The 25,879-nt window shown below is 40.8% G+C and overlaps 1 protein-coding gene across 1 annotated transcript in view; it reads right to left on the bottom strand.

The window, feature by feature from the left end:
• Positions 1 to 25,352, bottom strand: part of IL12RB2 (interleukin 12 receptor subunit beta 2) — an 89,623-nt gene extending 64,271 nt beyond the window's left edge. The window contains exons 1-7 of the mRNA XM_010347867.3: positions 25,278 to 25,352; positions 13,123 to 13,228; positions 11,975 to 12,262; positions 7,927 to 8,041; positions 6,426 to 6,610; positions 5,074 to 5,216; positions 3,697 to 3,847 (exon numbers count right to left, since the gene is read on the bottom strand). Coding sequence (XP_010346169.2) covers positions 3,697 to 3,847; positions 5,074 to 5,216; positions 6,426 to 6,610; positions 7,927 to 8,041; positions 11,975 to 12,262; positions 13,123 to 13,192 — 952 coding nt within the window. The 5' untranslated portion in view covers positions 13,193 to 13,228; positions 25,278 to 25,352. The remainder of the gene's footprint in view (positions 1 to 3,696; positions 3,848 to 5,073; positions 5,217 to 6,425; positions 6,611 to 7,926; positions 8,042 to 11,974; positions 12,263 to 13,122; positions 13,229 to 25,277) is intronic.
• Between the last annotated feature and the right edge of the window lie 527 nt (positions 25,353 to 25,879).

The raw sequence follows: 25,879 nt of genomic DNA, 5'->3' as shown, positions 1-25,879 counted from the left end.
TCATTCCTTCCTTCCAAGATAGGTGTTGAGCTTAGAGGAGAACAAGTGAAGGAGAGAAGGAGGTAGGGACTGTTACGGAATCGCAAACATAAAATTTTCCTGTTAGTGAAAGTGTTTGATATAAGTCTCTTTAGAAGAGAAAAGAATCATTCATTTTCAAGCCTTAGGCAAAATGACACAAATATGATGCTTTCATGTATAGCTAGCTTAGCAGTCAGCAAACTATGGCCCATGGGCCATATCTGGCTCTCTGCCTATTTTTATACATCCTGTAAGCAAATGGTCTTGATAATGGTTGAAAAGAAATCAAAAGAACAATCCTTTTTAGTGACATGTGAAGATTACATAAAATTCTGATTTCAGCATCCATAAATAAAGTTTCGTTAGAACACAGCTATGCCTATTTGTTTAGGTATTGTCAATGGCTGCTTTCCTGTGACAATAGCACATTTTAGTAGTTGTAGCAGATCATATGATCTGCAAAGCTGAAAATATTTACTCTCTGGACCTGTAGAGAAAATGTTTGCTGATCCCCCAAGCTAGACTGTTATGAGATGTTTGCGGTCATTTAAAAAGGCTGCCAAAAAAGAGCTCATTCACAGTTTTAGAGAGTACCTTAAAAAAAAAAACAACTCACTAGTAATTTTTTTAATGCCAAAATAACCTCTAATATTTAATTGTTCCCACCTGTCTTTTCTTGGCAATAAATATTTTTAAATTACAAATGAGTGCATGAATTTCCTAGCTTCTCAATGTGGGAAGAGGTGGCTGCAACTGGTAATTTCATTTTCTCCCCACTTCAGGGATCCTTCACCCCTCACCTCTGCCCTCACCATGATGGGAGAGGGTTTCTCCCTTACTACTCTGCCCCAAGTATGAATGAACATGCAACACTTCCTTTATTAGCTGTATTAGTGTTGAGCAAGATCAAAAACTGCAAATAAGACTTTTTAAAATGCTGAATGAACAGAGACACATATTGGTAAGATAGTGCTAAGGAACACCTGATTCATCGGTATTTTTGTATCTCTTCTTGGTGTTTTAAGTGGTGAGAGATCACCTTCCCTTAATAGCTGTGCATATTCTCAAGCATGTCTGGGCACCTTGAGCCCAAATTCAAGGATGTTTTCCCACTAGAAGAAAAATGTGGCTGCCCTCTTCCAGTGTCACTATCAGGCCTGCCTTTGATGGATTTGATTTCAAGACTGTCCACTTAAATACAGCAAAGTAGCTTCTTTCCTCCTACCCCTTATTTTGCAGTCATTTAAAAAGTGTTTTTCAATGAGAGGAGCTGAATTTAATGACATAGGAAAGGGCCCTATGGAGTAAAGGAAGCCCTCGCCCACTGTTCAAATGATATAAACAACTGCACCCGATCCATCCGGAGATGTTACGTTCCTCTCAAGTTTGAGAAGCAAAGGCTGCAAAAGAGAGAGCTCCGTTTTAGAATCATTCACAGTTTTAAAGAGCGTCTAAAAAAAAAAAAAAAAAAAAAAAAAAAAGCTCACTAGTAATTATTTTAAATGCCAAGCTACATATGAGTACACATTGAAAGAGTTAAAGGAAGACATGCTAAAAAAAATTCACACCTTTTAGGTTTACATCAGTTGGTGTTTCATAAAGAAACTGATGACAGAAATAGCGGGTAAGGGGTGAAAACCAAGCAGCTTAGAGTAAGAGAAAAAAAGACCTATGACAGCCCACAGAAAAATCACATATAGAAAAGGGAGATTCAGACACAGAAAGGAAGCCACCAGAGCTTGGTAAAGGTGGTGTGTCTCAGAGTATGGGTTTCTCTCTTTATGAATACCTGCAATGACTGAATAAGCCAGCTTCCTAGTTCAATTCATAATTATCCATGAGTTCATAACCATAATGAGTTATATCATTGTTGTGATGGTTTATTTTATAGGAAATGAGAAAGTTACTGTGCTGCCTTGAAGAATTTTTAATTCAACAGAAAAAAACACTTTAAGAAAAAGAAAAGAAAAACATTTTCACACACCTCTAACTGGATCATTATCATATGTGAGTAAGAATGACAAGAATTCATAAGCCCAGAGTTTCCCTAGTTTATAGTTTAGCTTAATGTGATATAACTTAAATATTTCCCAGCCTACTTACTATGTAGAACTTGGATATAAAATATAGCCCATTTTCAGAAATTTTATCTGTACCACCTATATAAACAAAATATAATTCATGAGATAGTCTTTAAAAAAATTACTTTGACTATGTATAATAAAAGGATATAATGAGTAAGCTCTGGATTATAAAAGTGACAACCAGAGATCAAGTCATTCAACATTAAGAGATTTTATTATAAAACGAGTGGTAATAAATTATCATTTGTTCAATAAATTCACTTTTAGACAATTTTTTAAGATAAATAAATCCAATTCTCTAATTCCAGCACTTTGTGAGACCGAGGCAGGTGGATCACCTGAGGTCAGGAGTTTGAGACCAGCCTGGGCAATGTGGTGAAACCGTTCATCTCTACTGAAAATAACAAAAATTAGCCAGGTGTGGTGGTGCATGCCTGTAATCCCAGCTGCTTGGGAGGCTGAGGCAGAAAAATTGTGCCGCTGCACTCCAGCCTGGGCAACAGAGCAAGACTCTGTCTCAAAAGAAAAAAATGCAATTAATGCAGGAAGTAAGGAAGAATATAATATTATTCTACGAATTATGTATTAGGTATTATATTCTGCTAAAAGGCCCTTTAGTTCCTTGAATGTCATTGATGTATCACTGCTAAGTATCATCAGTTATCAAAAACCATTAGTAGCTCACAGAAAATAAATGCAACTTAATTTTGAGGCTAGTTACATGCACTCATATCCATAAGTTTCACAAATAAGAATTTAGATTTTGCACATTAGTATTACAAAATCTCCAGATAATGAACAATGGATTATATGCCAAAAATTTTTCCTCTGAGCCAAATTTATATAAATTATGACAGGCTCTCTACTGTATTACTAAATGAGTGCTTTTAAAAACTAATATTCAGATGGCTATTTCTTGTGTCTCCAAAGATTTAACATTGGCATAAAGTTTATATAGGCATTTTTGCTTCAATAAAATATTTTCTTATACTTCAGTAACATTCCTTTCCCAATAATTATCAAAAAAGAGAAATTCACCAGACTGAAAAATACATTTGCTATCCTTTTCATAGCTATGGATGGTCAGGTGGTTCTCATCTGAGCAGTGAATATCAAAGGCTTGAAGTACGACGTCATAATGTTTGGAGAAGAGAGGATTGCTGGATACTAAATTTTATTTTGAAATATAGGTCTCCAGAGCCTACTTTCTTTCTCATCTGGCTTACTGAGCCACATTACTTTTCAAAGAATCAAAAATAAAAAAATATATGTAGCTTTAATTACAAAGAAATGAGATTAATTACTGGTTATAGCTCTGTGAAATAAGTTACTGAGACAGTAAGAGAGGTAAGAGTTATAACCAAGCACTGTAGCCCACATCACTGATAGCAAACAGGAGTAGAACTTACCCGGTGTTAAAAATTTCCTAGCGATACTTAAGTTACTATAAAAATTAACTTGCTAACTAATGCAATCATACTTTTTGATTGAGCACCAGTACTTTGAAGATTCTATTCCAAGGAAATCATTGCATCTTCTCGCTCTCTTCCTCAATTCTTCCCCGATATGTATGCATATTGTGGAAACATACCTTCTTCTGGTGTTTGTGCTCTCAATGATTCACTCCAGTCACTCCAACTTCCCTTGCAAAGATGTAGTTTAGAGGAAATCTGAAATTCGTATTCTGTAAATGGTTTCAGATCCAGCAAATCATGTCTTCCTTTGGCCTTTGTAACATTAACCTTGAAAGAGACATTTTTTTAAGTGCCAATCAGTACTAGAGTGCTAATTTAAATAATTTTAACAGAAAATGAAAAAAAAAAAACACAAAAAAAACCCAGGCCATTTGATCCTATTTGTTTTTCAGACCTACCATTCAATGAGAAGAAATTTCAATGACTGTCTTACTAAATAGATATGATATTAATCTGAAATAATAGCTTCTCATTAAAAATAAAACAAAATCTCCTGGGAAAAACCCATCTATGTAGGTTCTCAGCAGGGATCCTGAAACCAGCTGAAAAACAAGTAAAAATTGAAGACTACCAAGTTTCAAATGCCTTGGAGAAGTTTCTACACTAGAGTTTTTTTTATTTGATTACAATTAGAATGTGATGACTGTTTTAACACAAACATAGAACTAGCTTTTTAAAAAAGCCCTTTAATTAGTTACACTCTCTTGAATATAAACTATATGTAGACTTGATTCTTTGTTATTATAAGCCATTGAATTTTATAAAAATCCTGGAAAGAATCATAATCCTATATCTTTTATTTTAAACCCTGTAATGTTTAATATTATATTAACATGTGGGCCTTTCCTTTGAAATATTAAATTCTATATAAATCTCTGTGGACATTCCTTAGTATTTCTCTTTTCAATATCTTTTGAAAATGCTGACAAGTAATAACAGGACAGGAGGTAAATAATAAGAAGAAATGAATCCTCTACTAGAAATAAACTATAGAAAATTAATATTGGTTTACAAATGCTTTAAAAATTTCAGAATCAGAGATCAAAATTCAAGATTTTTTTTTTCAGACTGTTGCCCAATCTGGAGTCCTATGGCATGATCTCAGCTCACTGCAACTTCTGCCTCCCAGGTTCAAGCGAGTCTCCTGCCTCAGCCTCCTGAGTAGCTGGGACTACAGACGTGCACCACCATGCCCAGCTAATTTTTTTTCTTTTAAGCAGAGATGGGGTTTCACCATGTTGGCCAGGATAGTCTCACTCTTTTGATCTCACGATCCGTCTTCCTCGGTCTCCCAAAGTTCTGGGATTACAGGTGCCCGGCCCAAGATATTTCTTAATCAATAGAGGACGTACATAACTTCTGATAGTTCTCAAGTGTGTACTTTTGGGATAAATATTCTTAAACTCCATATTTTACTGTATGAAAACACAGAGGCCTGCGCAGCAATATTAAGAACCCCTCAATATTCTTAACTTCACTCTAAAGATCATTACCACATTCCAGAGCCTGCTGTTACTGGGTCGATATCTGAGTCGATTGAGCATTACCAGTCCCTCATCTCTCCAATAAATGGTACATCTGCTCACAGAAGCCTTTTGAAAGTTGATTCTAATGTCCCACGGAGGAAGAGGCCTCACTAGTAACCAGGACAAACAAAAAAGTGTTGTTCAGGATCTATGATCAGCAGTTGTCTGGCATGAGCTATAAAGAGTTTGGTAAAACTCAGTTCTGAGATGTACAACCATCAGTTTGGTAAAATATACAAGGGAGTTTGTATAGTTTGTATATTTCACCAAATATACAAAACTGAAAAAAATTAAAAAGTTGAATTCACTTCTGGATCTTTAAAGTAATCCCCCCAATCAAATATCATTTTTACCAAATAAGTACTACCAACATGAGTGGTAAATTTCAACTCCACTTAATCCAGTGGTTTTTAAAAAACCAATGTGCCAAACCCAAGAGTTCCAATGACTGAGAAGCCAGAGGTGGTTAGTAATGATTGCCTCAGGAGGAGAAAGGTTGGCGGGAAAATACACAGCAAAGGGACAGAGGAAAAGAGGAAAAGAATACTGGGGCAAGGAGGTAGCCTAGAGATGAACAGTCTATGAAAAAAATGAGAGGAAGCCTGAGAGAAAATGTGGTGGAAAAGTGTATAGTAAATACCAATGATCAGACTCATAGTATGTATTAATAAGTATGCAAAGAAGTGCTGTAGGAAAAGAGGGGAGAAGCACACAGTGTGAGGTCAGAACTTCAGGCAGCCCAATTCTACCTGGATGATCAGAACTTGGAATGCGTGAGATTGGGCTCTGATTCGACTGGACCAATTACATTCGCTCAGAAATGTACTGGGACTGGCTCGCCCCAGGGATGGAGGTAAGTATTCTCAGGGCAAGATGCATTTGTGACTTGACACAATTTACAGTTTGCACCTCGATGCTCTAGCCTGGTAGGCCCACAGGTAGCCTATCTCACAACGATGGAAGTAGCCATGAGGGGGAAAGGACACGTCCTCCAAGAAGGGCTTGCACTGAGCATCCTGAATGAGCTCACAGGACCCTCCCTCGTCAGATTCTTTCATGGGATTTGAATCCAGGGACTAATTTCTCCGATAGAGAGAATAATGTTGAACATCTCATTTTGTATAGCCATCTTTACATAGCTCTAGAATCATGCACCCTTTACCTTGCATCAAAGCAACTTCTATCTTTTGCCTATACCTGTTGGTCAGTTTCCATCAATCTCTGTCTTTCTTGAAACAACCATATAAACAAGACTCGAGCGATTTTAAAAATAATTATGAAGTGCTAATGAATGACATGAAAAGTGAAATAAAATGTACCTATGTCTAAGAATGTGAATGTGGATGGAAATGAAGAGGAGCTTCCAAGACTATTGACAGCAGTGACCCTGGCTGTGAAATTGGATTCAGGTGATTCAGGGGTGAGGTTGATTCCAAAGTCCAAATAGTCACAATAATGATCTTTACATTGCTTCTGCCAGGTTAAATTTTTTGGTCCACTTAACCTGTAAACAAAACACAAACATGGGTAGCAAGACGGTTCATGTGCTGCTTTCTACTTTTAGTACAAAAGAACAAAACGTTTAAATAGTTAGAATTCTAGACAATTTTTAAAGGTCCATCTATGACTAGGTGATACACCCCAGGAACATTTGTATTATATGGTCATAAATAAGACTACACTTCACCCAACTCCCTTTTTTGGTAGAACTGAGATTTTTTTTATGTTCGTGTAGATAGATAGGTAACCAAGCCTACGCTGCTGAAATTCCCCAAACCCTTCTGTCATCTTGACTCCCTGGGGCAGTTCCAAACATCATTATAAGGACCATGGCCACTTTGACATCTATGGTCCAGAAGTGTCAGTTCCTAGTACAGCAGTGGCCAGAGTAGAATCCTGGGCTATTTTACCCAATACTGAGACTCGCATGTAGGTAGTTATTTCCTTTAGGTTAAAAAAACACAAATAATGCAGAATCCCTCCTTTCCTCCATCTCCTCACTCAAGAATAGCACAAATCAGCTGGGTCTTTAATGGGATCATCAAATCTACTTCAAGGAACAGAATCTCCCAGACTCTCTCTTCTCATGGACTCTTAGGTCAGCCAATGTGCTTTAAAAAGAAACTTCTCCAAGGGAATGGAAAACTACCACAAGGAAGAGTTTATTTATGTATCATGACCCCAAGAGTCTGCAGTTGCAAAAAAAAAAAAAAAAAGAAGAGATCTTATGCAGCCAGTTTAACCCTACTAGAGTGGGAAAGAACAGCCAAAACTTGGGTCTTGGATGCCCTGAAGAGAACTCGGAGTTAGAACTCGGACCCAAGACATTAGGTCTCTCATACTGTAGATGAATGGACCATTTTTAACTACAAACACTAGAAACTTTTTTTAAAAAAGTATTTAATTATCTAGAGATATCTATTGTTTCTTCTTTCTGATAAAAATAAAACAGATAGGCCAGGCATGGTGGCTCACCCCTATAATCCCAGCATTTTGGGAGGCAGAGGAGGGCGGATCATGAGGTCTAGAGATCGAGACCATCCTGGCCTACGTGGTGAGACCCCGTCTCTACTAAAAATACAAAAGTTAGTTGGGTGTGGTGACTCATGCCTGTAGTCCCAGCTACTCAGGAGGCTGAGGCAGGAGAATTGCTTGAATCTGGGAGGCAGAGGTCGCAGTGGGCCGAGAAAGTGCCACTGCACTCCAGCCTGGTGACAGAGCAAGACTCCGTCTCAAAATAAATAAATGAAACAGATATTTCTAAATGTCATTTAAGAGAAGATCTACAAGACAGCTGTAAAAATACAGCGTCTCACTCACTGTAGAGTGTACTCGGTGTATAGGTGGGTGTCTCGTCCTCTGTCCCAGGTGCAGGCCACAGTCCCTTGTTCTCCATTCTGTATGCAGGATACGTTGTGAGGCTGCTCGGGAGCAACTTGAAAAAGAAAAGACAAAACTTTATATATCACAGAGGGGATACTTCGACCAAATTGTTATTATCTGCCAACAACATGACAATACCTCCCCCACATGCCATAAACTCAGGTAAACTAGAAGCTATTTTAGATTCCATCCAAGCCCCAGTTTGCCAGTAAGGTGTAAATTTCTTCTAGAAACAGTAATAATAGTAGTAAATACGGATCGAATACTTACTATACGCCTAGCCCAGTGCTATGTACAGATTTTCCGAATTAGACAGCACAGAACTTCATGAGGTAGATACCATTATTATCTTTATTTTTTCAGAGGGGAAACTAAGAGAGGTGAAATATCTGGCCCAAGATTATAAAACAATGAAGCGGCAGAATCAAGGCTTCAGCTCAGGCGTGGCTAACTCAAGTCCAAGCCTTTTACTCTGTATTTTACCGTTTTCCCTGACAGGTGAACATCAATGCTAGCTCCGTTACCCCTCGGAATAATAAATTAACTTTTTTTAGAGTGATGCCCATTCAAATATTAGAAACCTTTAAAAATGACAGCCTTGGTTGGGCACAGTGGCTCAAGTCTATAAACCCAACACTTTGGGAGGCCGAGGCAGGTGGATCACATGAGGTCAGGAGTTCAAGATCAGCTTGGACAACATGGTGAAACCCTGTCTCTACTCAAAATGTAAAATTTAGTTGGCCGTGGTGGTGGGTGCCTGTAATTCTGGCTACTAGGGAGGCTGAGGCAGGAGAATTGCTTGACTCAAGGAGGCAGGAGGTTGCAGTGAGCTCAGATCGTGCCACTGCACTCCAGCCTGGGCGACAGAGTAAGACCTTGTCTCAAAAAAAAAAAAAAAAAAAAAAGACAGACTTATTTGCTTTCTTCACCTGACATTTGCTGTCAAGACACTTATATCCACCCACCCTAGTCATGTCCTCCTGGGCTATACCATCTAAATCTAATTTCTTCAATAAGATAGAAAATAAAAAAATTAGCCAGACATGGTGGTGCATGGCTATAATTCCAGCTACTCAGGAGGCTGAGGGTGGTGGATCAGTGAGTTTAGGAATTGGAGACCAGTCTGGCCAACATGGTGAAACCCCATCTCTACTAAAAATACAAAAATTAGCTGGGCATGGTGGTGAATGCCTGTAATCCCAGCTACTTGGGAGGCTGAGGCAGAAGAATTGCTTGAGCCCAGGAGGCAGAAGTTGCAGTGAGCTGAGATTGCACCACTGCACTCCAGCCTGGGGGTCCGGGTGAGACTCCATCTCAAAAAAAAAAACAAAAAGTCTCTTCCTTATATACATATGTACCTGTGTACATATATACATTTAGATATATTTATATATATATTTATACAGTGTATACTTACGCATATATGCAAACTACTCATGACTGAGCCATATAGAATACTGTTCACTTTACATTTACTGTACAACTTTTTATCTTAGAATTAGTAATTATCTTGCTTTCCATTTGTTTAGTTTTCTTGTTAATAAAATTTCAAACTTTCAAGTCAATTATCTGAATCACTGTTCAATCACTGTTCAATACACTGTTCAAATATATTGGGACTTCTATCCATTTCATCTGCTTGAGGACCGCTCTCTTGCAGCCCTGTGTACTTTCCAGTATAAGACCGGTCGCCTCCATGCCTGGTACCCGGCTGTCATTCTGGGACTGCTCATCCTCAGTGTGTCCTAACTTCTTTCTCCTTTTCCCTTGGCTCTCTTGTTTCTTAGATTTAAATGTTTTCTTCCTTCTTGCTGAATGACTTGTGTTGGCGGGGCATAGCCTCCAGGATTTCCCTGGGAAAGGGTGCATGGGAGGAAATATTTTGAGCATAGTTTAAAATGTCTTTATTCTACCCTCACGTTTGACTGATACTTTGAGTATAGACTTCTAAGTCTAAAAGAATTTTTAGTCAGGACTCTGTTGCCTTCCACATTCCAGGTTGCTGTTGAGAAGCCTGAAGCCATCACCTAAATGCCTCCCATGTGCCTTGAATGGCATTAAGCACTTTGCATATAAGAGGAGATCTAAGACTACAACCAGTTTATGAGGTAGATGTTATTACCGTTATATTACAGACGGAGAAACTGAGGCTCAGGTAATTTAAGTTGTCTAAGGTACACTGCTACTGGCAGAGTTGACATTCAAAGCCCATGGCACTTCTGCTGTACCGCAGGCTGTCAATGCTGAGTACGCGACTCACAGTGGTGTGAACAGGAGGCCCTGAGCTGGAAGGTGCGTACTTGGCCTACCTTATGCCTCCTACCAATGATCTGCTTGGCCACTGGCTTGGTCTTCTGCTCCATGCTTTTGGTGGAAAATTGCCTGGCACCAGCTATGCATATATATCCTTATGGGTCACAGAGAAGAGGTTTCCATCTTTCCTGGACAGAGTCTCACTGAGCTCTGTATCACAGCCTTTAGGACAGATACCATGTCTATGAGGCTTGGTCAGCCAGCCTGCTATAGCAATTCTTCCTAGTCTCTTCATGCCTCTTGTCTGCCACCCCAAAGCTTCCCTGGAACCCCTGAGGCACAGGGTGCCATGGAATCCCTTAGGTCTCATGCTTGCTCACGGGCTTGCCTGGTTGGACGTGCAAGGCTGTGGGCTGCAGGTTGGGAACTGCAGTAGGTGTGCTGCTGGTTCATCCTGTGCACTGTGGCTCATGCTGCAGATGTCGACTCTTGACACTAGTTCTAATCCCCCAGCAGCTGCCGGAAGGGCCCAGCGATGCAAGCCAGCAGTGTGGGAAACTGATCCCCTGTCAGGTGAACTTTGACCAATGGGAGATAGTTAAATTTCTTTCTTTCTCCTGTCGTGAGATTTCTATATGCTGTTTCTGGAAATGTCCCTAAGTGCACAAACAACCAGCTGTATTTTTTTTTTTTTTTTGAGACGGAGTTTCACTCTTGTTACCCAGGCTGGAGTGCAATGGTGCGGTCTCGGCTCACCGCAACCTCCGCCTCCTGGGTTCAGGCAATTCTCCTGCCTCAGCCTCCCGAGTAGCTGGGATTACAGGCACGCACCACCATGCCCAGCTAATTTTTTGTATTTTTAGTAGAGACGGGGTTTCACCATGTTGACCAGGATGGTCTCGATCTCTTGACCTCGTGATCCACCCACCTCGGCCTCCCAAAGTGCTGGGATTACAGGCTTGAGCCACCGTGCCTGGCACAACCAGCTGTATTTTATGTTGAAGCTGTGGCCAGCTCAATCATGTTACCACCTAGTATTTGCTTTTGTCCCTCTCCTGGCTCACTCCTGCCCTCTTGCCTCCTTGGGGCTGTGTAACTCCTCTGACCCACACCCCCTTCCCATGAATGGTTAGCAGGTCAGGTTTTTTATTGTTTGTTTTTTTGTTATTGTTGTTGTTTTCTGCAGTCAGTTTTCTAGAGAACTGAGGAAAAGACAATACGTATGATCAATGTTTTCTTTTAACTTCTATGAAGTGTGAGAACCAGTGGTCTAGGTGAGCATGGATGGAAGAACTATTTTGGGGGGCATTAAGTTAGGGAGGGCGAGAGGTGCTGCTCAACTCTGCGTAGTCATCCTGGGCTGCGTAAGTCTAAAGAGACATCTCTTTCTTTTTTTTAGGAGGCTGTAGCTTTAAACACATTCTTATAAGTCAAGAAGGCATAAAGACCCAACTGCAGAGATCCACTTTTTCTGCCACTAAAGTTAAGGACAACAGATAAATGGTTTTAGTGGGGGGGAGAGAGAGAGAGAGAGAGAGAGAGAGAGACTGACTTGCCAAATAAGATTTCAATTTCTGAACTTCACACACTGAAGCTCTCATGTTGCTATCAACATAAAATACTTCAATGTGGCGGGAAAGAAAGAACATGGACCCGTATCTGGGTTTCTGCTTAACACATGAAAAATACTAAAAGATTGCCAAGTTTTAAAAATTCAAAATGGAATGCTCACCACCAACTAAGATCTCTGCTCCACATATTTGAACTTCATCACTATTGATACAGGCCAATTTGCAGACAAACAAGGTTGTACCAAGGGGAAGACCTGTGACTTGAGAACTGAGGGAGTGGCCATGGTGAAAATTGATTCTTCTGTCAAACTTGTACAGGATTAACTTGTTATGTCTGGAAGCGTTCAAACAGCCTTGTCTGGGCTTCAAAGTGCATGAAATATTGACAGTGGATCCAAGTAAAATTACACGGGAAGGCGTCACAGTCACATCGCCCCTCCTGCACTCATCTGCAATAAGGTACAAATGCAATATTTAGTTTGTGATAATAAACCCATTTCAAAATGAAGAGTTTATGTAATTCCCCAAAACAGGACAAAATTAGCCCCATCGGATCATGCAAATATAAATAACCTATATGACTCTGCTTATAATGGTGATGTGTAATGAGAACAGAAGATAAACATATTGAAGTCTAACTGTATTTGAATGAAAATATGCATTCTGCTCATAACAGTACTACTACAATCAGAACTATAATCAGACCTATAACCAGGAAAGTGGTGAGAAAGCAGGATTAAAAGAACATTCAGGAACACAGTTCTGGGAAAAACCAGCCTCTCTTAATATGCAAATTATTTACCAGACTACTAAAGCCTTCCCAGAATAAATCACATTCGTTCCATCACCATTTATAACTTGTAATTTTTACTTAAATACTTGTACCAAGAAAAAAAAAGTTTTAAAAGAGCATTAAAAGAGTATTGCAAACATTGTGTTACTGCGCTTCACCTGGACAACAGAGCCAGACCCAGTCTCAGAAAAAAAAAAAAAAAAAGAACTTGTGGAGGGTGGGAGGCAGGAAGAAAAATGTGCTGAAATGTAAAACATGTATTTGTGATGCCTAGCTGGATTACCAAGCCACTTTCTTAGGAGGAAATAAAATAATTGGACCCCTATATTAATCATTAGTGCAAATTAAATAGAAGAACTACTAGTCATAGACAGAACCAGACTTATCCACTTAAATGACAGAGATTGTACACAAAAGACCAACTACCTAAACATTTACTGCAAATAAATACTTCATCTGTAACTGAAAATTTAAACCACAAATTCTTCCACAGAGTAACTTATAGAAATATCTTACCTATTTTTGCTTTAATCAACAGCCACATGATTATAAAAATCAGTGCCAATGAGCAGCCTCTACGTGCCATCAACGATCAACTCTGGTATAGAACTTTGTATTCTTCCTTGCAAAAGAAGACAAATTCATTCATGTCAAATGCATTTAGAAAATACCAGAGCCAAAAGAGTTCAGAATAGTTTTAAGTATCACTTTATTTTTCTCCACTTTGTTGAAATTTTGTTTGTTATTCTAAAAAAATGATATATACCTTTAAAACTAGTAAATCCAGGCCGGGCACGGTGGCTGAAGCCTGTACTCCCAGCACTTTGGGAGGCTGAGGCGGGTGGATCACGAGGTCAAGAGATCGAGACCATCCCGGTCAACATGGTGAAACCCCGTCTCTACTAAAAATACAAAAAATTAGCTGGGCATGGTGGCGCGTGCCTGTAATTTCAGCTACTCAGGAGGCTGAGGCAGGAGAATTGCCTGAACCCAGGAGGCGGAGGTTGCGGTGAGCCGAGATTGTGCCATTGCACTCCATCCTGGGTAACAGGAGCGAAACTCCGTCTCAAAAAAAAAAAACTAGTAAATCCAATATCTTAGCCACCTTCCAACCCCCAACTCAGTGAAACTTCTTGGGGTCAGCAAAGGATTAGAGAAGGAACTGGCAGTCTTAGTCCATTTGGGCTGTTATAACAAAATACTCATAAACTGGGTAGATTATAAACATCAGAAATTTATTTTTCAGTTCTAGAGGCTGGCAAGTCCAAGATTAAGAGGTCAGCAGATTTGGTGTCTGGTGAGGGCCCACTTCATAGGTGGTTCATAGATGTGGCCTTCTTGCTGTGACCTCTCATGGTGGAAGGGACAACAGAGCTTTCATGAGCACTAGTCCCATTCGTGAAAATTCTACCTTCATGACCCAATCACCTCCCAAAGACCCCACCTCCTAATATTATCACCTTGAGAGTTAGGATTTTAACATATGAATTTGGGAGCAGGGCATAAACATTCAGACCATAGCAATGGGCTTTGGGGTCCTTTAGAACTGGGTTTAAATGCTTGAGACTATCTGCAAATTACTTAACCTGTCTGAACCTTAGTCCCACACAACACTTTTTCTTTTACTTTTTCTTTCAAACAAGGCTTCATCATCATATCAGACAGAGTATTTTCACTAATTAGAGTTTCTAATCCAGTCATGTCATTCTGGAAATATATATTGAAAAATGGTTCATAACCCATCTGGAACTTAGTAGTAAAAGACTGATCTCTTTGGCAGTAAAAAAGGAATTCCAAGGGCTGTTTGCATTTTCTAGAGAAGCTCGTTTTTTAATTAGTTATTTATTTGACAGAGTGATTTTATCTTGAATATGTCAGAAAACATAAGCTGGCAATTTCTGATTTGTTTCCCATTCAAACCTAAGAAATGGCTCCACTGGTCAGTAATAAATTTTTAAAATTCTATTAAAGATAGGCCAAAAATTCATAAAGTAGGCTGGGAAGTTCTGTAATGTCAGGCCACTAAAAGGTAGCCAATGCAAAGCAAAAGTTTACCTCTTAACCCCATTCCTCGACATATGCAGAAGATACTGAAGAGCTTCAGACAATGTCACTTATGCATTCAATATGGATGGCTGCCTTTCATGTGCTAGGCACAATAAGTGCTGGAGATACAGCAATCTTGTCCCTGTGGGGTTCTAGGAAAGTGCCCTTTGATTCCTCTACCTCTAGCCTAGTCATCATTCAGGAAAACCCTAAATAATATTAGCCCAAGTCTTTGCTGGCTACTCTTTCTTTTCCTCTTGATTTTTAACTCCTGGAGGACCTTAGCACACTCAAGGTATTTCTTTTTTTTTTTTTTTTCTATTTCTACTTTCTCTTTAGGGATCTCACCTGGTCCCCTGGCTCTGGATGTCATCTGCAAGCTAAAGATTTCAGACATAGATCTTCAACTCACACATCCCCTTGAGCTCCAGTCTCATCCATCTTTCTCCTTGTCATCGCCTCTTGAATGTCTAACAGCCTTCTCAATATTAAGGTGTTCAGTTTGAATGCTTGGCACCCCTTCTCCAAACTGGTTCTTCCTTCAGCCTTTTCTATCTCAGTGAATGACATTCTTACCCCTAAGTTGTTAAAAACATCTACAAGTCATCTTTGATTCCAACCTCTTTCTCATCTTCTACAGCGAAACCATCTCTAGTCCTGTCAACTTTACCCTGAAAACATGTTACAGATCAATGTACTTCTCTCCATTCCAACTGTCCCCTCACCCTTGTTCAAACCACTGTCATCTCTCCCCTAGTCTACACTAGCCCCCAACATGTTTTTCCAATCCAGCCTTGCCCTTTCTAAGCCATTTTCACATAGCTCACTCCCTTTTAAAAACATAAATCAGATCATGTTACCCGCTGCACACCACCACTGTTTGAAATCCTTCAACAGATACCTACTGCTGTTGGTAAATTATCCACAGCCCATACCACACACGATCTCTCAGCCACTGCATGGCCTCACTTCCTCCCATCTTGCCATCATCACTTTATATTCTTGCCTGGCTCATTCTGCTCCATTCACACTGGCCTCCAGACTGTTCCTTGAACAATGCAGGCATGCTCTTTGCTGCCTAGGGGACTTGGCATTTTCCTCTGCTAGAATCATTTTCCCTTGTTTCTTCATGTGGTTGATGTATTTATATCCTTTAGATTTCAGCTCATGTGTTACTTGCCCAGGAAGCCCCTCCCTGACCGCTGTCTCTATCCTTCCCACACCCTCCCTGACCAGTGTGGTCTTCCCCAGTTGATTCTTACTCATCACATTATTATTGTCTTCATGGCACAATCTGTAACTACCTTATTTCTTTACTTAATTACTTGTTTGTCATCTGTCTTTTATACTAGAATATAAGCCCCATAAAAGCAAGAACATTAACTATCTTGCTCACTGCTGAATATCAGCAATTAACACTGGGAAACAGTTGGTATTCAATAAATGTCTATTCAAAGAAAGATGCGAAGGAGAGAAAGGAATATGATCTTTAGAAAATTCCCTATAAACATCCCTGTGGTAGGCAGCAAAATGGCCCAATAAAGATGTCCACGCTCTAATCCCCAGAATCTGTGAACATATTCAAATAATAAAAACACTTTGGAGATGTGATTAAAGTGAAGGACCTTGAGATGGGAAGATTATTCTGGATGAACCAAGTGGCCCCAGTGTAATCACAGGAGTCCTTAAAAGTGTAAAAGAAAGGCAAGAGAGTGGGTCAGAGAGATACGATGTACGAAGGACTCACTCCGCTGCTGCTGGCTTTGAAGTGGAGGAAGGAGCCAGGAGCCAATGAATGTGACAGCCTCTAAAAGCTGGGGATGGATCTCAGTTCACAGATATATAAAATGTATTTCTTGTGAGTTGCTGTTAAAACGTTTGAGAAGCACAGATTTAACCCAAAATCTGCAGGTCTCCCCATCTCTAAATCAAAAAAGTCCAAGATCATGGAGTACAACAGCTTCTGTGAGCTAATTTCTATCACCAGCCACATCTACCTCCATTCTCTGCTGACACCACTCTCCAGTGACACTGAGCTGCTTATATCCCTGCCCATTCCATGCCGAGTCATGCCTTGGTGTCTTTCCTTCATGCTATTCTCTTCACTTTCCCACTATTCTTACACTGGGTGAGTCTTACTCATCCATCTAAGCTCAATTCAGACAACTTTCATTCGTTATTCATTCAGTAAACACGTATGAAGCAGCTGCTAGTGCCAAGGCCTTGGGATACAAGAGAGAACAAGGCAGGAGGGATTTTAGCTCTCACGGAAACGACATCCTGGAGTATGGAGGCAGAAAACAAAAATATAAGCAACACACTGGTGAGTTCAGGTAATAATAAAAGAGGGATATAAAAGAGGAGAGACCCTGGGGAGGATAGAAGCCGGTCAACGAAGGCATCTGTAGGAAGTGAAACGTGAGCTAAGATTGGTGCTGGCCAACTGAAAATGTAGAAACACTTTTTCCTGACAGAAGAATGGTGAATGCACAGCCTGGAGGCAGAGGAATGAGCTTGCCAAGGGAGAGGTACAGAAATAAGGGCAGGGTGGCTGGAGAAAGTGACTGCAGGGAGATGGAATGAGATGAAATTAGAGAAGAAGGCAGGAGCCAGATTTACTATGGACTTGTTTGCCAAAAAAGGGAGCCTAGATTTTACTCTTAAATACATGAGAAACCACTGGAGTTTAATTAGGAATTTTACCGATTTAATTGAGTTTTAATTGAGGATGTAACAGGATACACGTTACATTCACACACACACACACACACACACACACACACACAAACACACACACACACTATTGTCTGGGGACTAGGGTGGATGCAGGCAGGCCAGTTAGGAAACGATTGCCGAGACACAGGTGATGATGATGACGTGGACCTCAGGTGCAGTAGTGGCGATAGAAATGGTCAGATTTCAGGAAGCCTTACGTATGTCTTCAGGTCAGAGTGACCCCTCCTACCAGTATCCTCAGAGCACCCTGGCATCTTCCTGTCTTAGCACATATTGTAAAGATAACTAATTTATTTAGATAGCTGTCTATCTCCTTCATTACCTTGCAAGTTCCTTATCTTCAAGGATGAGAAGATGAGAACAAGAGAATTCTGTACAGACTTTAGCATCCCCACATAATTTAGTCACATATTTATAGTTTACTATTCTTTGTTCAATCCAGTATTTAAGTAACTGACTATTTCTTCAGGTCTTCATTTCTTCATGTGCTCCCATGTCCCATAATATTTGATGAGTAAATTTGTATTTTTTTTCCTGTTAATCTAATGTCAATTTAATTTTTAGACTCAACCAAGACACTAAAGGATGGAGGGGAGTTTTTCTACCCCTATAGTAGCTATGTTAGCTGTTGTACTAAAATTTGGAATAGTCTTACACAAGATAAAATTATGGATTGAACTGAATGAATGGATACAAGATATCTGCAGCACTCCCCTGAAGAAATTTTCAACATGCATCACAATTTATGAAGCTCTAACATTCTCCAAATAGTAAAAAAACTCAGATGGTAATTATAAGGATTTAAAAAATGCATACATATGAAGTATGTTTTTATATATTATGTCCTATATAATATATAGGACATAGGTTAAAATATATGTGTATATTATATAAACATCTATATTTATATGAAATAGGTAAAATAGAAGATAAATTTGAGTTTATATAGTGGTATATTGATCCAAACACAAACTTGCTCATTTACCAGGTAAAAATAGCTTCTCCATTTATGAGAAGTTTAGAATCCCCAACGACCTTCAAGTAAATGAGGTATCTTCCAATAAAATGAAACCTCCTGTCAGCTGTAAACATCCTTCACATACCCTGTCTAGAGGGTCAATGTTGAAACAACAACTCTGTCTTGAATCAGGAAATCAAAGAGTGTGCTATGTCATTGACTCATCACTCAAGTTGTGAGAGTTTCCAGATGGTGAAAACAACATCTCACATGGTGGGTAGGGGAGTGGGTGGGTGGGAACAAACCAGAAATACACCAACCGGCAGAAAGACAGAGGCAACAATTTCTCCCCGACCAGCCTCTTTCCCCCTTGCTCTAGAGAGAAGCACAAAGCATGCAGCTACTTCCAAACTGTATTGTGCTAGGCTAGGAAAAAAAGAAGCTCTTAAGTTTCCTTTCACAGGTGATAATCTCATGTTGGCAGGAACACTTTCTACTTCCAAATTTTTCTTCTGTGTCACTGTATTAAGGTCAAAAAAAATAGTGATAGTAAGAAAAAGAAAAAGGTGAATGGATCTCAGTTCTGCTGTATGCTATTGACTGTGAGAGCTCCATTTCCTCATCCCTTACAGTAGGTATAGTAACACCTAGCTGGACAAAGTTACTGTGACGATTAAGACAAAGTTATTGTTAACAGTTCATGGCATCATGGATTCGTGAGAATACTTAGCACAAAGTAGGAACCTTACTGAGGCTAGTTCCTATTTCTCCTGTTGATTCCCTCATTTGTATTTCTTCGCTAAATCATGAACGATTGTCAATATACTACAAGTGTTCGTTTTTTTAGGCCAGATGAACAAATCTTAATTCCTAAGGCTATCAAATAACTTAAAAATCAGGGGAGGAAAGAGCCATACAAGTTACTAATAACTACTGTGTCCTGCCACTCCCTTCCCTCCAACAGCTGACATTTCAGTCTGGGCTACCACAGACAACCGAATAGCTGTTTCAAGTGTGTCTCAATGTCATATAAATGCACGCTGTTAATGATCAGGTGATTGAATGAGGCAAAGAACAAAATTCTTCCCTTCTGCCTGCAAAGCTACTTACAGAGATGTTTTGCTGGTAGCAAATCAGTATACAGACAACACTTCAGAGGTCATTTATTACACCTTCCCTACTTTACAAATTGGTAACCATGGCCTAGAAAAAAAGAGAGGATTTACTCAAGTAAACATTAATAGCAGATTTCTTTTTTCTTTCTTTCTTTCTTTTTTTTTTTTTTTTTTTTTTTTTTTTTTGAAATGCAGTCTCATTCTGTCGCTCAGGCTGGAGAGCAATGGTGCAATCTCAGCTTACTGCAACCTCCGCCTCCTGGGTTCAAGCGATTCTCCTGCCTCAGCCTTCCGAATAGCTGGGAATACAGGTGCATGCTACCATGCTTGGCTAATTTTTGGATTTTTAGTAGAGACAGGATTTTACCATATTAGCCAGGCTGATCTTGAACTCCTGACCTCAGGTGATCCGCCTGCTTTGGCCTCCCACAGTGCTGGGATTACAGGTGTGAGCCGCCACGCCTGGCCAGCCTCCTGATTTCTAATCCAACATTACTTTCAGATGTGAGACTGCTTGTAATCAGTAGCAACAGTAGCAGCATAATACTAAAAATAATGCTAATCTTAACACTATACTAATATTAACACTGCAGTTATTTGATCTCTTACTATGTTTCAGATATAATGCTAGGCACCTTACAATCTTTATGATACCTATCTAGTAAAGCATTTATAATGCCTAATGCTTTACTCTTCAGCAGGTTGACTCATTACTTCTGATGCCCACCTCCCTCAAACGAGGATGAAACAACGAAACTTTCCAATAAACTAAGGAAGAAGAGTTCGTGAAAGAGGTTTGATTTTCTCAATAAGGGCCAGTTGCTTTTCTTTTGGCTCCTCTTTAATTTCACCCAAGTACAGGAACTTTGTTTTCTTGCTCAAATTCAAAAGACTTCTGAATTTTTGTTCCTTTTTAAAAAATTAAATGTGTTTTCTCCTTTCCCTCTTTATGACCTGTTTATATATTTTTTAAAAGTTCCTTTATTCATTTCTCTCTTCTTTTCAATTTTTTCTGGAATGTTGTTTCTGTCAATTCTGTTTATCCTTATTTCCATTTCAGATATATCCCATTTGACATCATAGGCTCCTGAAATGTTGTGTGTAAACAAATCACACTTGAAATAAATCGCCCAACCCCAACCCCTCAATCATCTGTACTGAGAACTATTTTATCCTATAAATTGAACCAGCATTTCTACAACATAACAGTAAAAAGAAAGAAACAAGACACTTTCAAACAAACTACATGACCTCTTTTCTTTCTTTGAATAGTTCCCATAAGCCTAAAACTCTCATGGCAGGTGTTCGATAAAGTTTAAAAAATTCCAACCTTCTCTGATTCACTCTCTGCATGCTGCTAGATCTGTCAATAAAATAAGCTGTCTTCCACTGGGAGGGACGATGTGCTGAAAAGAGGCCCCAGGCGCCATCCTTTGTTTCTGCCTCTGTCACCGTGGCAGGTAACTTCACACTCCAAAGTCTCCTTTTCTTGTCTTAAAAAACAGCAATTGGGCCGGGCACGGTGGCTCACACCTGTAATCCCAGCACTTTGGGAGGCCAAGGTGGGTGGATCACTTGAGGTCAGGAGTTCTAGACCAGCCTGACCAAAATGGAGAAAACCTGTCTCTACTAAAAATACAAAATTAGCCAGGCGTGATCACGCATGCCTGTAATCCCAGCTGCTCAGGGGGCTGAGGCAGGAGAATCACTTGAACTGGGAGGCGGAGGCTGCAGTGAACCGAGATTGCTCCATTGTACTACAGCCTGGGCAACAAGAGCAAAACTCCCATCTCAAAATGAAAAAAAAAAAAAAAGAAAGAGAAAAAAGAAAGCAATTGACCCTTATTGAGAAAATTAAACCTCTTTAACGAACTTTTCTTCCTTAGTTAATTGGAAAGATTTTTTCTTTGACATCCTCAGTCTGGAAGACTCTGTTCGTGGATAATGGCAGGAGGTTTACCTTTGGATCTTGGGTATGGTGAAGTCCTGGCCAGGTTTTGCTTCACCCTGTAAGCAACCACTGAGTATTTTCATAAAGTACTATGAGGCATTATCCTATTAAAATAATTGCATTGTTTTGAGAGTTTTCTAAGAATGTCACAATTATTTTAAGATAATTGGAGGCACACCTGAGAGGGGAATTAAAAAACTGAAAGTAGTGACGACTATTCCACAATGTTTCTCAAGTTTCTCATATAGATTAAGAATTAACTGAAGTCTCTAACAACCTTTCATCTCAGTATCTCCTGATATTTTACTTAATGTGTTGCTTTTCCTGCTTATCATTGCGAAATAGAGGTTAATTAAGATTCTAATTTTAATAATTTTTTGTAGGCATTTACTTAGCAGTTTATCATTATGAAAGCATATAATTTAGTTGTTAATATTTGATCAAGTACGTAAAGTAATAATTAGCATCCTATTCTACATACAGAAAAATGTGCAAGTTGACCCAGATAACCCAGAAAAACCACACATAAATCCACTATTGGATTAGAGGTACATTCTATGCTTTCCTTCTAACTCCATGAGCATCTGAGAAATAAAAACCCATACTTGATACTCTTGTTAGTCTAACTGCTTTCCCCTTTCTGTTGGTTTAAATTCCGCAGGAACAGGCTTACCCACCTCATTTATTCTCAGCCAGCCTCAGGGCTCCCATGTTGAAGCCACAAAGCTACTACCTCCAAGAGGAATTGAACCATGTTTACTCTCATCACTTCAGTGCAAGCTCCTTGGAGAGCCTCCTGTGCAGCTAGAGTAGTAATGAAATGAGCAGCGGATCTGCTCAGGACACCTAAGTCTTGGCTTGGATAATTCTAACTGTATGGCCTGTGACAAATCACTTGACCACTCAGCTTAAGTTTCTTCATCTATAAAGTGGGAATAAAAACAGTACCTACCTTTCAGAATTGTCGTGGGGGTTAAATGACAAGCTGTTCGCAGAGTGCCTGGTATGTAGCAAGAGCTCAATCAATGCTACCTGCTATTATTATGATAAGAAGAAAGGCAGTATCGCTTCTTTTCAGTGACACTATGAGAATTACGTTAGATGGCCTTGCTTTTGATTCTCTTTGCCCATTCATCCGGTTTACTACTGAACGACCGATTTGATTAAAACTAGATTCCATACCTCCTAACTTCATGCCACCTATCATTTAAGACATATTAAGTATTCTCTGAATTTTCCCCAATGATTTTGACTTCGTAGGTCATGAATTGGGTCTTACATTTCTTTATATTCACTAAATCTAAGTCTAGCAAATGTACGGACCATAATGTACATGTTCAATACTTATTTGGAAACAAAACCAAACCAAACCACTGTTACACTAGTAAAGAGCACTAGAAACGTCCAAGAGCAAGACTTCTTTTGGAATTTGGCTTTCTTTTTAGGTTATTCTGCACAATTTTTTTTTTCTTCTTCTTCCTTTTTTTTTTTTTTTTTTTTTTTGAGACGAAGTTTCACTCTTGTCACCCAGGCAGCGGGCAACATCTCAGCTCACTGCAAACCCTGCCTCCTGGGTTCAAGCGATTTTCCTGCCTCCCGAGAAGCTGGAATTACAGGCATGTGCCACCACGGTTTGCTAATTTTTGTATTTTTAGTAGAGATGGGGTTTCACAATGTTGGCCAGGCTAGTCTTGAACTCCTGACCTCAGGTGATCTGCCCGCCTCAGCCTCCCAAAGTGCCAGGATTACAGATGTGAGCCACCACACCTGGCCAGTCTGCACAAATTTATATGTAGGAGTAGACAGTGGTGCTGTGAGTGTGATTACAAAGGTGAAAAATAATTTGGTAGAGAACAAAGCAGGTGCAGCATTACAAAAATAAATCCACAACAGAAATGATGCCCAATTCCTACTGTACTTGGAGGATTATTCGACCTTAAAAACTATATGTGCACTTTAGAATGTTTTTTCCACACTAAAACTCATTCTAATACAGGAAATATTACATTTGTCAAAGTTTGGGAATTTATCAGCCTGTATAACCATCATAACATTCAAGAAGCATGACATGGGAAAGTGCATACTGCAAACTTTTCTAGAGCCTGTTGTGCCTAACAAAGACAGAGTGTAACGTATTGAGGATTTCACATTAAAACGGGGAAGGAAAGTATTAGCTCTTAGCCACTAAAGCCCTTTCAGTTAAGTGTTGGACAGAGAAACAGGGCACCGTACCATACCTATTAATGGAGAATAAGAATCCAACACTTGTTTGCTCATGTGGAGGTGGTTACAAGGTTCTGCGCCAGAGATGGAAACAGAAGGAACACAGTTTTGAGCCAGAAATCTGTAACTCTCTGTGTGAAACATGTAAGTTTCCACATCTGTAAAATGGGAATACTAATAACAATTTCACTATGTTTTAAAAGAATTAGATACTATATATCCAAGAACCAAGTACATGGTAGGTGCTCAACCAAGATGTTCATCTACACATTCTACAGCAGATTGTAACAATTATCTAGAGCAGGCATCCCCAAACTACGGCCCGGGCCGCATGTGGCCCCCTGAGGCCATTTATCCGGCCACCTACCACACTTCAGAAAGAGACACGTCTTTCATTGGTGGTCAGTGAGAGGAGCACAGTATGTGGCAGCCCTCCAACGGTCTGAGGGACAGTGAACTGGCCCCCTGTGTAAAAAGTTTGGGGATGCCTGATCTAGAGTTTTAAAAATGAGAGTAAAGGGACTAATTTTGGCCTGATATATATATATATACGTTTAAGAGAGAGTCTCGCTCTGTTGCCCAGGCTGGAGTACCATGGCCCCATCTTGGCTCACTGTAACCTCCACCTCCCGAATTCAAGCAATTCTCCTGCCTCAGCCTCCCGAATAGCTGGGATTACAGGTGTGGCCACCATGCCCAGCTAATTTTTGTTATTTTTAGTAGAGACAGGGTTTCACCAAGTTGGCCAGGCTGGTCTTTAACTCCTGACCTCAAGTGATCAACCCGCCTTAGCCTCCCAAAGTGCTGAGATTACAGGCGTGAGCCACCGCGTGGGGTCCCTGTTCTTAGACCAGGTCTATTAGTGTGCTTTTAGGTTACTATTGGTAAGACCTGGATCTAATGGTACAGATACATAATCCCGTACAATGCTGATATTTAGTATGTCCCAGGGAGGTGAGAAGGGCCTCATATTTCACAAATGAAGAGGCATTTCACAGAAGAGAAAACTGAGGCTGGCCAGTTGGCTTGCACCAGAGCTTCCTACTAGTAACTGGTCACGCAGGGACTCCGGGTCAGTCCAGAGGCCACAGAAAAGCCTGCTGAGACAGGGATAGTTCACCCTCATCCAAGACAATGGAAGAACCCCCCCCCCCGCACCCCCCCGCCCCACAACCCCCAGCAATAGCTTACTCACATTAGATCCATTGTCAGGCAACGGGAGCCACGCCTGTGGGCCTGAACCAAGGCTGGACCCTCAGGGGTGCGCTCTACCCTTTTCCAGTCGCTGGCCCCTCCCTTCCGCGTGTGCCCACCACTCCGTGCCCCGGCTGAAAGAGTACTTTAGGGGCTCAGTCCGGGCGCTCCCTCCCCTGCATCTAGCCAAACTACAACCCAGCACCTCCAAGCGAACATCTGTGCCCAGAACGTTAGGGCCGTGATGAAGATAAGTCATATGAGATCATATTGGAATTCTTAAAAATAATAATAATATATGTATATATATATATTTTTTTTCTTAAAGAGAGAGACCGTCGCCGAAGGCCCCTCGGGAGACGCGAGGCACGGAAGCCCGGGCACGCCGACACCCCGCTGGCCCGGGATCCTGGGGTTCCGCCCCCACCCCGAGCCACTGGTCACTCACCGACCTGTCGCCTGCCCGCGGGCGCGGTCCAGGGCCTGCGGGGACCTGGAGGCCCCGGTGCTCAGGCCGCACGTGTCGCGCTCTCCGCCGGCGCTCTGCCCTTCGCGGTGCCAGCGCCAGCCCTCCCGCCTCCGCGCCCGCCACCCCCGCGCCACCAACCCCGGAGTGGGCGAGGCAGCGCCGAGGCGCGCGGAGCTGGCGGCGAGTAGGGGTCGAGCCGGAGCAGGAGCCGGTGTGGGCCGTGGCCGCCGGGCGAAGAGGACTAACTCTCTAGTTCAGCGCCAGACACGCATCCGGGCGGGCGCCTGTGGTTTCCACGCCGGGGGTCGAAGCGGGCTCGGGTGGGATTCTGCCACCTGTGCGCTCTGCTGTGTCGCCTTGAGCAAGGTAATTCTCTCTCCACCCTCAGTTTCCCCTCATACAAAATGCGGATAATAAAGCCTGTCTCATAAGACCGAGCAAGGATTGACCGAGGTGAGCTGCGTTATGCACCAAGGTAAGATACGCGCCACAGGATCAGGTTCTCAGCGCTCACAGCCACAGAGAGGTCGCTCTTTGCTGACAGCCATCAGGGAACTTTCCTCGCAGATGTCCTTTCTCCG

This window comes from Saimiri boliviensis, chromosome 11 (genome assembly GCF_048565385.1).
Source record: "Saimiri boliviensis isolate mSaiBol1 chromosome 11, mSaiBol1.pri, whole genome shotgun sequence".
In the NCBI taxonomy this organism is placed as follows: Eukaryota; Metazoa; Chordata; class Mammalia; order Primates; family Cebidae; genus Saimiri; species Saimiri boliviensis.
This window is presented reverse-complemented; position numbering and strand designations above follow the sequence as displayed.